Source organism: Callospermophilus lateralis, chromosome 14 (assembly GCF_048772815.1).
Source record: "Callospermophilus lateralis isolate mCalLat2 chromosome 14, mCalLat2.hap1, whole genome shotgun sequence".
Taxonomy (NCBI): Eukaryota; Metazoa; Chordata; class Mammalia; order Rodentia; family Sciuridae; genus Callospermophilus; species Callospermophilus lateralis.
Genome location: NC_135318.1, coordinates 30,058,664 through 30,072,409, shown reverse-complemented (window position 1 = coordinate 30,072,409; position 13,746 = coordinate 30,058,664). Strand labels below are relative to the sequence as shown.

Sequence of the window (13,746 nt, the reverse complement as noted above, 5' to 3'; positions counted from 1 at the left end):
GATGGGCTAGTATTGCCCCCTTGATGTCTGGATAAAGGGATTCAGAGTTAGGAGGCTTTGGTTACCCTCTATAATATCTCCATTGGTTCTTTCTTTAATCCTTAGTGGTTAAAGTTTCTACATGCTACCACATGTAGAAACTTGGGTGCATATGCTGGAAATATGTTTTGGAAAACCTCACAACTGATAAATAGCAAACACACCTGTATACCAAGTTCTTAAAATCATGTGCCTTTGGTACTGTGATAGACACTAAGGACACTAACTGAAATCCTAAATATGATATGTACAGTGGTTAAATATATAAAAGGAATATTAATACTGTCATTTATATTAGAAAATCAGTGTATAAAAGAAGATGGGTAAGACCCCATTTCAAAGGTTCACAGGATGAGTGCCAAAGGTCATGTAGATGTTAAGTAGCTACACAGGGTTCAACCCTGTTCTCTGTTTTCCAAAGTCCATGTTATTTTTACCCATTTACATGAAAATTATCAATTTGATTAGTGTGATAAATTTATATGATAAAATTATATTCAGGAAATGATATATTGGTATAATTTTATTTATTTTTTAATGGTGCTTACTGTGTTGCCCAGGCTGGTTTTGAATTCCTGGACTCAAGTGGTCCTCCTGCCTCAGCCTCCCAAGTAGCTGGGACTACAGGAGTGTGCTACTGCCCCCTGCTTAGTATAAATTCTTATTGTTAAAAAGTACAGCCATAGTTTTTCTTTATTTTTCTTTTTCTTTTCCTTTGTTTTTTTGGGGGGCAGTGGAACCAGGGCACTCTACCACTGAGCTATATCACCAGCCCTGTTTTTTTATTTTGAGACTGTCTTGCTAGGTTGCCCAGGCTGGCCTCAAATTTGTGATCTTGTGATCTTCCTGCCCCATCTTCCCAAGTTGTTGGAATTACAGGCTTGTGTCACTGTACCCAGCTAATTTTTAAATTTTTAATTGACACATAATTGTTGATGTTTATGTTCCATGTGATATTTAAATACATGTATATAATACATGTAATGATAAGCGTAGGCTAATTGGTTTATCTATCACTCATATATCTTTATGTTGGGAACATTCCAAATCCTCTCTATTTTGAAATATATGATTAATTGTTGTCAACCATAGTTACTCTACTATGCTATAGAGCATTAGGAATTATTTCTCCTATGCAACTGTACCTTTGTACCCATTAACCTTTCTCTCTCCACTCCTCTTCTCCCATAATTTAAAAATACAATAAAGTGTTTATAGTGCTGGCCACTACATATGAAACTGATTAACATAATTGTGGCGAAGGGACAAAAAGAATCCTTTGGCAAGTGCTCTTATTGATTTTTTTTTTTTTTATTGAAAAAAACTTGATTTGTGTAGAGCTATGCTTTCCACTATGGTAATTCTTAATCACTTTTGGCTATTTAAATTTAAATTATTTCATTAGAGTAATTTAGTTCCTCAGGAGTATTATCCACATTTCAAGGGTTCTTTATGCACCTGTGGCCAGAAATTGCTTATATTGGACAGTGAAGGTATGGAACATTTCCATGAACACATGTGGTCCTATGGACAGTGCTAGTATATAGACGCTTGTCAGGAAGAGCTGGATAGATGCTAAGCGAGAGGGGTTTATTATAAGATATTTCAGTTTATTCAAATGTAGGAAAACTATGTATATTCTGTAGATTATTCTGGTTGATTTTTTGAGTAGCCAATCTTCTGACTAAAGTCATCTGCATTCAATCCTTACAAATCTCTGTAAAGCTATCTCAGAAGAAATTATTTAGAAAGAACAGAAAGGGTGAGTCCTACTGGAATTTTGAATTCAGAACCTTGTGAAAGAGGATTCAAAGGAACGTAACTAATGCCTTATCCTTGATTTTTATTAGGCTTCCAGACAGTTCCAGTCAGTTCTACAAGAAAGGCAGTCACTCCCTGCATGGGAAGAAAGAGAAACCATTCTTAAATTGCTGAGCAAGCACCAAGTGGTTGTCATAAGTGGTATGACTGGGTAAGAAAATAATGTATTTGTGAAACAGCTTTCACTGATAAATATGATATGTACAGTGGTTGCTATATCTAGTTGTACTTTTAAAAAACCTATACTGGTATAATTGGCACTTTTTCCTGTTGGATATTAAATAATATTTTACAGGGGTTGGTATTGCAGCTTCTGAAGCCTATAGAGCCAAATTACAAAAAAAAAACAAAAAACAAAAACAAAAAAAAACCTCAGAAATTCATCTACAAGTTTACAGATGTTGTATACTTCTACCTCAAAACAATTTTAAGGCACAGGGTTCAGCAGAAAACTTTTAACAAGCCCTATTTTTAAATTTAAAAAATAATTCTAGACATTTAACTTGAAAGCTCTTCATCTTCTGAATTAATTCTGGTTTCTCTTTTTTTTTGGGTACCAGGGATTGAACTCAGGGGTACTCAATGACTGAGCCCTATTTTGTATTTTATTTAGAGACAGGGTCTCACTGAGTTGCTTACTGCCCCACAGTTGCTAAGGCTGGCTTTGAACTCATGATTCTCCTTTCTCAGCCTCCCAAGCCACTGGGATTATAGGCTTGCGCCACCGAGCCCGGCCAGCAATTTGATTTCGTTAAAACTTTAATTTTTTTTCTTTTAAGAACAACTTAAGGGGCCTGGAGTTGTGGCTTAGTGGTAGAGTGCTTGCCTAGCATTTGTGAGGTACTGGGTTCTATCCTCAGCACCACATAAAAACAAATAAACAAAGGTATTGTGTTTATCTACAACTATAAAAATATTTAAAAAGAAAAAAAAGGGACAACTTAAGGCACATTATCTTTCCTGTTTACACTCTCCATGTGTTATATGAACCTATTTATCAGGGTTAAGCTGCAGCCTTAATTTAATTCTTTATTCAAAAGTACCCAATTTGATACTTATATTTGTGCCCAAGTCACAGGTATAGTAGTAATCTTGCATCTTGTAGTTTCTTATCTTTTTATCCTTAGTCTTTTAGCCAAATTAATATATATCAGAGGGGGAAATATAACACATTTTAATAATCATAACCTAATATTTCTTATTAGAATTCATATGTAGAGTTCACATCTTTAGAGAAATTTATAGGCTGAAATATGATGTATGTTCAATAGCTCCAATTTTATAAATGGTATTAAACTATTATGTGATTGCCTTTTTAATCTCAGGTGCAATTTCCTGGAATTTATTAGCTCTAGGTAATAAATCAGTGGATACTCTTTGAAGACAGATGAAGCTGATTAATTAGTTTTATCACTTTCCTCATTACCTGTGATTGCTTTGTTAACTAGCCCTTGAAAACTTCATTTTAGGACTCATTTGTTTTGACATACAGATGTGGGAAAACCACACAGATTCCACAGTTTATTCTGGATGATTCTCTGAGTGGGCCACCTGAGAAAGTGGCTAACATCATCTGTACCCAACCCCGACGAATCTCTGCAATCTCTGTTGCTGAACGAGTTGCTAAAGAAAGAGCCGAAAGGGTGGGTCTGACCGTGGGATATCAGATTCGGTTAGAAAGTGTCAAGGTTTGTATGCTTTGCCTGTTTCCCACTAACAGAAATGCAGTTTACCTTTGAAAAGTCTTTGGGGTTGGGAGATTTATGGGCAATTTGGGATCTATTCTTTCAAGTTATTTTAAATTAATGACAACCTTCAGTAGGGCAAAATATTTAGAAATATTTTGATATAAGAACTCATATAATTATACCAAATTTCCTTTATTAAGGTTTCTTATTTTTTAGTAGCAGAATGATCTAGTATATCCTCTGGAAGCTTAGACAAACTTAGAATTGATTTCATCACTCATTTTTTAATGATAATTTTGAATGCTTTTGAAGAGAATCTTAAATTTAAAAGTTTGATGCAAAGCAAAAAAAAAAATTTATTGTTGTTCCCTGCAAGAAATTGTACATTTTTTATTGTTTCATATTAAATGGAACCACTGCTGTAGTTAATATTCTTTGTCCTTATCTATTCAAAATGTCTTGCCAGTAAATATTTTTTCAGTAGTTTTATTCATGCTTGGTATTGCCTTTTTGTGTAAGTCTTCAGCCACCAGACTGTTATACTGCACCACAGGAGTGCTGCTGAGAAGGCTAGAAGGAGATACGACTCTACAGGGAGTTACCCATATCATTGTTGATGAAGTTCATGAGAGGACAGAAGAAAGGTAAAACGATTTTTTCTATCAAACATACACATACATAAAATGAAGACATAGTAGAAAAAAATTTGTTCTCTCTCCAGTTGAGTTTCATAGATTTCGTAATGGTAATTTGCCACAGGGAAGGCTATATTAGAGAAAAGGAGCTTCTTTTTCTTTCTTTCTTTTATTTAATATTTTTACAATACCTTTATTTATTTATTTATTTTTTTAATGTGGTGCTGAGGATTGAACCCAGCACCTCACACAAGCGCTCTACCACTGAGCCACAACCTCAGACCCAAGGAACTTCTTTCTTAAGCTGCAGGGTCTATAGCACTAACAATGCTAGCTAGAAAAGCACATATTCATCACTAGGAGAGTCTTCCTATTAGATGGACACAACATCGTTGAGTTAGAAGATACACCTCTCACCCTCTTGGGCATCATACTAAGCTGGACATTCTACTCAGAAGGAGTATAAGAGGTGTGATGCATGTTGTAGCTGATAGATTGGTCAATCTGTGCTTCCTTGTCTTTTTGGTTATTCAATCAGTAATCATATATATATATGAGCCTGTCTTCATTATCAAGTGATATATTAGTTGCTGGGAACACTGAGGTAAAAAGTATATTTGGTTACCTCTGACTTTTTATAGTTTGATGGAATAAACAAGTAAACAATTACAAATTGGAGCATACTGTGAAGGAATGAACAGGAGCTGTATTCGGAGGGAAAAACTCATAAGATGGTCAGAGACCATCTTGCCAAAGAAATATTTAAGTTGAAAACTGAACTGTGAAAGGGAGTCAAGTGACAGGTGGGGCAATGATAGCATGAGGGAGAATTCTGCAGTGGGAAAGGGCTTGGTGTGTCCAGAAACTAAAGGAAGAATGTGCCTGGTATGTAGTGAATGAGAGGCAAAGAAGCAGGGGCAAAAGGAAGCAAGAGCCAAATCTTCCAGGGTCTTATAATCCACAGATATTAAGGCATTTAGGCTTTATTTTAGTGAATTAGAAGTCATTAAAGAACCGAGGCCTAAAATTAAAATTCTCCGTATTTTAAATACTGAGGAAGGGCTGCATCGATGGACAGCATTGATCATAGTTTGTCACATAGAGCATGCCCTAAGATGTGAAAAACATAGTGGGAAAAATAAAGACATTTCCTTAAAAATTACAATGTTTTCTCGTAAAGTATTATGTTATTATATGTAGCTTGAGAAGAAGAAAGAATCTAAGTAAACTTGGTGGACTAATAGAAAAAGAGAAAATAGCTAATTACAAAACTTCAAATAATAAAAAATTTGGAGGACCCAACTGATAAAATGTCTGTAACTGAATAGGGAAGATTTTTAACCAGAAGACTATTAGAATAAATAAGTGCACTGATAAACTAGTAAATAAGAAATACAAAGTAATTAGAAAGAAAAGCAGATTTCTAGATTTAAAAAAAAAAAGTAGATCCAAATAGAAGGAAATAATTCTAAGACAGTAAAAAAATCTTAAATGATTATATCTGTATGTATCAATGTATGTGTTTACTTTATTAGAGATAATTTTATTTTTAGACCTTTTTTTACACAAGTGATAAATACATTTTGTAAGTTAATGAATGTTCATTAAACACTCAGTATTCCCAAGCATTGCTCTAGACACTGGAGGAGTGAACAAATAAACCAAAATCCTTGTCCTTGAAGAGATTACATTCTGATAGTTAAGGGAACAAGGTAAATAAGTAAAATACAAAGTATATTAAGTGCTGAGAAGAAAAATTAAAACAGGGAGGGCATTTGAAATTTTAAAGAGAGTAGCCAAGGAAGGCCTTGCTGAAAAGATATCTTTTGAGTAAAGACTTGAAGGAAGTGAGGGAGTTACCTACATGGAAGATGGGAAGAAGCCCATCCAGGCAGATTAATGCCAGGAACAAAGGCCCTGAGGTGCATGCCTCAGACAATTCTGGAGCTAGTGAGTTAGGGGTGAAAGCAGTAGAAATGAGTGGTGGGAGTGCAGTCCTTGTCATGTAGGGCCTTGATATTAAGGACTCTAATGAGAAATCACTGAAGGATTTTGAGCAGAACAATAGCATAGTCAGATTGACATTTGAATGGAATTATTGGATGACCACATTGAAAAGAGATTGTAGGGAGTCAAGGGCTGAAGCAGGGAGGCTCCTTAAGGTATTGCTATTCTTCAGTAAATATCATTGCACAGTTTTTTTCCACTAGCAGTATGGCTTAGAGGTGTTTTCATGTCATTATTCTTTTTATCTGCCTCATGTTATTTCGTAGATTAGATGGTATAGTTAACTATTTCCTGGTTGATGGACATTTAGATAGTGTTTGTTGTTTTACTGTTACAAAAAATACTATGATGAAAATCTTTGTATATGCTTTTTGTATACCCAAAGATATCAAGAAGTAAAATTATCAATTTTGATGATAAATCGTATTGCTATTTTGATTGTCACTATACTGAATTTATTTGGGAAAGAATTGATATCTTTATAATAGTAAGTCTTCACATCCAGGAGCATGACACATCTTTCTATGAGTGTTGCAGTATTTTTTTTTCACACAGTCTTACATATTCCTTGCCCCAAGTATATCACAGTTATTAATTTTCATATATTGAATTTGTTTGATCCTCAGGTGTTTCTTTTATTTTTCTCTAGTGACTTCTTACTGCTAGTTTTGAAGGACATTGTGTTGCAGAGGCCAACTCTTCAAGTTATTCTAATGAGTGCAACTTTAAATGCTGAACTCTTTTCAGAATATTTCAATTCCTGCCCAGTTATTACTATACCAGGTGATTAAAATGCATCTTGCATGTGTATCATTCTAATAAGCAAATATATTTTAAAACTCATTTGAGACATATATTGATTAGTATTTATATAACTCTGTCTAGAGGAGAAGTGATTAATTTATAACAAAATCATAACTATATAATGTGATTGATAGGTAATAATTCCATTTGCCTGAAGATTTTAATTTTGTATATGACTTTTTTAAAAGACTTTATTATTTAGAATTTCTAGCATTCTATTTTGATTTTTTTGTTTTATTTTTATGTTTGTGATGCTGAGAATTGAACCCAGGGCCTTCCACATGCTAGGCAAGCGCTCTATCACCCAGCTACATCCCAGCCCCTGATTGTGTTTAAAATGAAAATGTGTGTTTCTAGTGGTAATCAGTCAAAGGGAAGATATGACTGTGTATAGCATATTTGTTCATTTCTGGATTGTACTATCTTTCTGGATATTATTCACTCTGGAGGGAAATGAAGTTGGATAGCCTGTTTTCTGTGGGTGCTTTCACAGTCTCATTGTGCAGTTGACTTATCACTTTGGGCTTTGGTTTATATCCTTCTACAATTGATTACCAAAGGGACAATTTGGAAACACTGACTGATAAGTTATAGTACTGTTTGTTCTGGTTGTCAGAATGTTGACAATAGATTTTTGAAAGAAACTATATGCTTGATCTAAAATACAAGTGTTGAATGTTTAAAGGTCACACATTAGGGAAGAAGGGGGAGGTTGGGGAAGGTGTAACAGGTTAAAAAGTGCAAATTATCATTTCTTTACCTATCCACTTCTCTTTTCTTTACTAACTGGAATCTACACTCTCCACTTTGTCATCAGAAACTTTTTAATATACACTTTTAAGACCACAGAACAAATAGGACTTAAATGTGCCAAACTTTGTTTTAAGAGAATGTGTGTGTGTGTGTGTGTGTGTGTGTGTGTGTGTGTAAGTATACATATTTCAGTCTCTTTGTGCAGTTGACTTATCACTCTGGGCTTTGGTTTATTCTACAATTGATTACATATAAATATCATTCAATTAACATATATAAACAAACATTTCATTAGAGTTTAATGGGCATTCTGAGATTTTCTATTTTGTTTTCTTGTTTTTCTAGGTCGTACATTTCCTGTTGATCAGTTTTTTCTGGAAGATGCAGTTGCTGTGACAAGGTAAGGAGGATGTTAATTAAGTTACAACAAACATCTTTGAAAACAGAATTATTATTTAATTTCAGAATGCCAGGATACTAATATGCGTGTTAGTCTTTCTTCCAATTTTTTATTTGAACATTCTATTTTCTCCTTTGTTTCAGCAAATTGCCAGTACTTAAATCCCTTTACTTACTAACTGTAACTCTGGCAAGTCATATAATCTTTTAGTATTATTAGTTATTGATGGACCTTTATTTATTTATTTTTATAAGTGGTGCTGAGAATCAAACCCAGTGCTTCACTCATGCTAGGGAAGCGCTCTACCACTGAGCCACAACCCCAGCCCTAAAATGGGTATATTAATATTAGCTTATTTGCTGGGTTGTTATAAGTATTAACTGATAAATTAATAATTGCAAAATGCTTTGAACTGGGGGCTGCGGTGTGGCTCAGCAGTAGAGTGCTCATTAGCCACGTGCAAGGCGCTGGGTTTGATCCTCAGCACTACATAAAAATAAATAAATAAAATAAAGGTTAAAAAAAAATGCAGACATTGCCTTAAAGAAAAAATGCTTAGAACTGTGCCTGAGACATACATGCTTAGTACATGCTTTATAAATGTTAGCTATTATTATCATCATCATTCTACTCTCAGGGAGTTTGCAGTGTGGTCTGAGTGTTAAGCCGTTTGTATGAGTAATCACAGTACTAGGTCAAAAGTGACACTGTCCATTGTACACAAGCAGATTTCTCTCTTGCTCTTTGGGAATTCCCCAAGATTTTATCCTTGCCCTATTTCTTCTCAATATTAAGCTCCTTAATGGCTATCTTAGACTCATGAGATTGTAGCGGTCACATCTGTGACAAGAACGCCCAGGTCACCATCTTCATTTCTAAACTGTACGAGTAAGGATGAAAACACCCAAGATATGGCACCTTAAACACAACTCAAAAGTTTTTTCTTCCTATTACTAAGAAGTCCTATTACCTATGTTTTAAATAGTACAGACTTCTCAAGCAAAAAACCCAAAATGTGTGGCTTTCAAGTTTTAGAGTACAATGAGAATACTTAGGGAACTTATTAAAACTGTTATTTTCTAGGTTCCATGCTATTTCTGTTGAATTTGAGTTTGCCTGTCTTTATTTTCCTTTTTTTTTGTGTGTGTGTGTGTGTGTGCGTGTGTGTGTGTGTGTGTGTGTGTGTGTGTGTTGCTGGGGATTGAACCCAGGGCCTTATGCTTTTGAGGCAAGCACTCTACCAACTGAGCTGTATTCCCAGCCCTTGTCTTTATTTTCTTACGTCCTAAACTCACTAAATCTAATTCTTATAAGTGTAGAATTGGTCATGTTCCTGCTCTTCTAGAAACTTGCATTGGCTCTCTATTACCCAGACTCTGGACATTCAAGACCCATATCAGCTGACTTCAACTATATTTAACCTCCCTTTCTACTGTACTCTCCTATCACACACCATCAGACTACTCACTGTTTCTCAAATATGTTATGCTGCTACTATCTTTGCATCTTTATTTCTGTCTTCCTCTTCCTTATCCAGTTAACACTCAACTCCAATGCTGCCTCCATGAAATTTCCTTCTACTATAAATTCTTTTTTTTTTTTTTTAGTCACCTGTATTTTGTATTTGTTCTAGTTAGTTTTATATAACAATAGAATGCATTTTGACACATTATACAAAAATGGAGCACAACTTCTCATTCCTCTGGCTATGCATGGTGCAGAGTCACACCAGTCGTGCAATTATACATGTATATAGAGTAATAATGTCTGTCTCATTCTACTGTCCTTCCCGTCCCCTCAGCCCCACCTCTCTCCTCATTCCCCTCTGCACAATCCAAAGTTCCTTCATTCCTCGCACTCTCCCACTATGGATCAACTTCCACTTATAGGATAAAACATTCTGCCTTTGAATTTTTTTTGATTGGCTTATTTCACTTAGCATGATATTCTCCACTTTCATCCATTTACTGGCAAATGTCATAATTTTGTACTTCTTTAAAGCTGAGTAATATTCCATTTTGTATATGTACCACATTTTCTTTATCCATTCATCTGTTAAAGGGCATCTGGGTTGGTTCTGTACTTTAGCTATTGTGAATTGAGCCACTCTAAACATCTATGTGGCTGCGTCACTGTAGTATGCTGATTTTAAATCCTTTGGGTATGAACTGAGGAGTGGATGGCTGGGTCAAATAGTGGTTCCATTCCAAGTTTTCTGAGGAATCTCCATACTGCTTTCCATAGTGGTTGCACCAATTTGCATCCCACCAGCAATGTATGAGTGTACCTACATCCTCACCAACACTATTGTTTGTATTCTTGATAATTGTCATTCTGACTGGAATGAGATGAAATTTTAGAGTGGTTTTGATTTGCATTTCTCTAATTGCTAGAGATGATGAACATTTTTTTCCATATGTTTGTTGATCGATTATATTTCTTCTGTAAAGTGTCTGTTCAGTTCCTTAGCCCATTTATTGATTGGGTTATTTATTTATTTATTTTTGGTGTTAAGTTTTTTGAGTTCTTTATATATCCTAGAGATTAGTGCTCTATCTGAGGTACGTGTGGTAAAGATTTTCTCCCATTCTCTACACCTTTCTTTACCTTATGATTGTTTCCTTTCCTGGGAAGAAGCTTTTTAGTTTGAATCCATCCCATTTATTGATATTTAATTTTACTTCTTGCACTTTAGGAGTCTTGTTAAGGAAGTCAGGTCCTAAGCCGACATGATTAAGTCTGGGCCTACTTTTTCTTCTGTTAGGTGTGGGGTCTCTGTTCTGGTGCCTAAGTCTTTGATCTACTTTGAGTTGATTTTTGTGCAAGGTAAAAGGTAGAGGTTTAATTTCATTTTGCTACATAATGGATTTCCAGTTTTCCCAGTACCATTTGTTGAATAGGCCATCTTTTTTCCAATATATGTTTTTGGTGCCTTTGTCAAGTATGAGATAACCGTATTTATGTGGGTGTCTCTGTGTCTTCTATTTTATACCATTCATCTACATGCCATTTTTGTTACTGTTGCTCTGTAGTATAGTTTAAAGTCTGGTATTATGATGCTTCCTGCTTCATTCTTCTTGCTAAGGATTTCTTTGGCTATTCTGGGTCTCATTTTTTAAATGGAATTTCATGATTGCTTTTTCTAGTTCAATGAATAATATCATCAGGATTTTAATAGGAATTGCATTAAATCTATATAACAATTTTGGCAATATGGCCATTTTGACAATATTAAGTCTGCCTATCCAAGAGCATGGGAGAGCCAGGCACAGTGGCACATGCTTGTAATTCCAGCGGCTCGGGAGGTTGAGACAGGAGGATCACTAGTTCAAAGCTAGCCTCAGCAAAAAGTGAGGTGTTAAACAACTCAGGGTAGACCTTGTCTCTAAATAAAATACAAAAAATAGGGCTGGGGATGTGGCTCAGTGTTCGAATGTCCCTGAGTTCAATCCCTGATACCACCCTCCCCCCCTCAAAAAAAAAAACAAAACAAAAAAAAAAAAAAAGAGAATGGGAAATCTTTATATCTTCTAAGGTCTTCTTCATTTTTTTCTTTAGTGTTCTGTGGTTTTCATTGTAGAGGTCTTTCACCTCTTTTGTTAGATTGATTCCCAACATTTTTTTTTTTTTTACTTTATTGTGGATGGGACAGTTTTCCTAATTTCTCTTGCAATGGATTCATCACTTACATATAGAAATGCATTTGATTTATGGGTATTGATTTCATATCCTGCTACTTTGCTGAATTCATTTATCAGTTCTAGAAATTTTCTGGTGGAATTTTTTGGATCTTTTAGATATAGAATCATGTCATCTGTTAATAGGGATAGTTTGAGTTCTTCTTTTTTCTTTTGGATCTCTTTATTTTGTCTGTCCTACTATACATTCTTTATTAGAAATCATGGGTAGAGGCTGGAGTTGTAGCTCAGTGGTAGAGCACTTACCTAGTACATGTGAGGCACTGGGTTTGATCCTTAGCACCACATAAAAGTGGATGAATAAAGTGGAGGTATTATGTCCATCTACAACTAAAATAACTTATATGTCATGGGTACTTTTCTTATATACCTAGCAATATTTTTTCACCTGTTTTGTGGTATAGTGAGTTGCTTTGATCTATTCTCACAAGTTTGTAAGTTTCTTGAAGAGTATTCATTTTTACATTCCATACAATCACTGTTACCACAGTTCCCTGCACAAAGTTGGTATTTGATATGTGTTAAAGGAATAAATGAATATTGAATGTAAAAAGAGGATATGACACTTGATGAAGGGAAGGGGTTGGAGAACATCAAAATTTGTATCATCATAGGTTTTTAAACCTTTTTTTAAAAGTTCAAGTACAATGTTTGCAAATGAAATCTTGTAGGAAATCATGAAGAAATGAGAGTAAAATTGGAATGATCTGGCTGAAAGAAGGCAAAAGGAAGGACAGAGTCCCTATTGTTTTTTTAAATACCAGAGATTGAACTCAGGGGTACATAATCACAGAGCCATATCCCCTACCCTTTTTTTGTATTTTATTTAGAGACAGGATCTCACTGAGTTGCTTAGAACCTCACCAAGTTACTGAGGCTGACTTTGAACTCATGATCCTCCTGCTTCAGCCTCCTCCTACAGGAGTGCAACATTTCACTTGGCCACCTATTTGTTTTCTATCCTCCCATTCCTTAATTTTCCCAAGGGCTCTGAGAAACCTCTGGGGCTCTAGAAAAATAGTTTCAAATCAGTTATCTAACTCCCTCAAATGATGAGAAAATAAAGCCCTTTGAAATTACTTTACTAAAAAGTTTCCTGGCAAATTGGTTTAATTGCAAACCTCAGATTTAAATCCAAAGCTTTTGGTTGCAAATCTAGTCATTTTCCACTTTGCCATGAAGTCTAATAGTATTATAATGGACAAATACTAACTAATGAGAAAATTTTGATATATTTTGAAGATGGTTTTGTAGAGATGTTCAGCCAAAAACTAGTGTTTTGGGTTCAAATTTTGTTGTAACAATGGGGTAAAGTTAGCTGCCTGGGAATTATAGTTGAAACTATTGGGAACAGATAAGATCACCAAAAAAGAAAATAAAATAAAAAACATTTCTGAATGTCCTTGATATTTTTCTTGGATAGGACTTTTATCCAGATTTTTATCTATTCTGGACAGAACCAAAGCAGAATCCTAGATTGATTGGATGGATAGTATGAGTTAGGCAGAAACAGAGCAACATTCTGCTGAATGAGCACGTGAAATAAGTGAATACTTTTGTTTTTTACCAGCAAATTCACATACATAGACATGTGCGTTTTGTCTTCTTTCTTCAGATACGTGTTACAGGATGGGAGCCCATATATGCGCTCCATGAAACAGATTGCAAAGGAAAAACTTAAAGCAAGACGTAACAGAACTGCATTTGAAGAAGTAGAGGAAGACCTGAGGCTGTCTCTTCACCTCCAGGATCAGGATTCTGTCAAAGATGCAGTGCCAGATCAACAGTTAGATTTTAAGCAGCTCCTGGCCCGCTATAAAGGTAACATGCTTCCTAGTGAATATTATAATCATGCCAAAAATTTCTAGTGTTTTTCCCACCATGATGTAGAAGAAGAAAAA

General features: G+C 35.0%; 1 protein-coding gene across 5 annotated transcripts in view; it reads left to right on the top strand.

Moving 5' to 3' along the window:
- Dhx57 (DExH-box helicase 57) overlaps window positions 1–13,746 on the top strand; it is a 48,386-nt gene that overhangs the window by 12,533 nt on the left and 22,107 nt on the right. For all 5 annotated transcript variants that reach the window (XM_076832878.1, XM_076832880.1, XM_076832881.1 and 2 more), the window contains 6 exons: window positions 1,890–2,011; window positions 3,353–3,548; window positions 4,068–4,192; window positions 6,840–6,973; window positions 8,093–8,147; window positions 13,461–13,666. In XM_076832878.1, coding sequence (XP_076688993.1) covers window positions 1,890–2,011; window positions 3,353–3,548; window positions 4,068–4,192; window positions 6,840–6,973; window positions 8,093–8,147; window positions 13,461–13,666 — 838 coding nt within the window. The remainder of the gene's footprint in view (window positions 1–1,889; window positions 2,012–3,352; window positions 3,549–4,067; window positions 4,193–6,839; window positions 6,974–8,092; window positions 8,148–13,460; window positions 13,667–13,746) is intronic.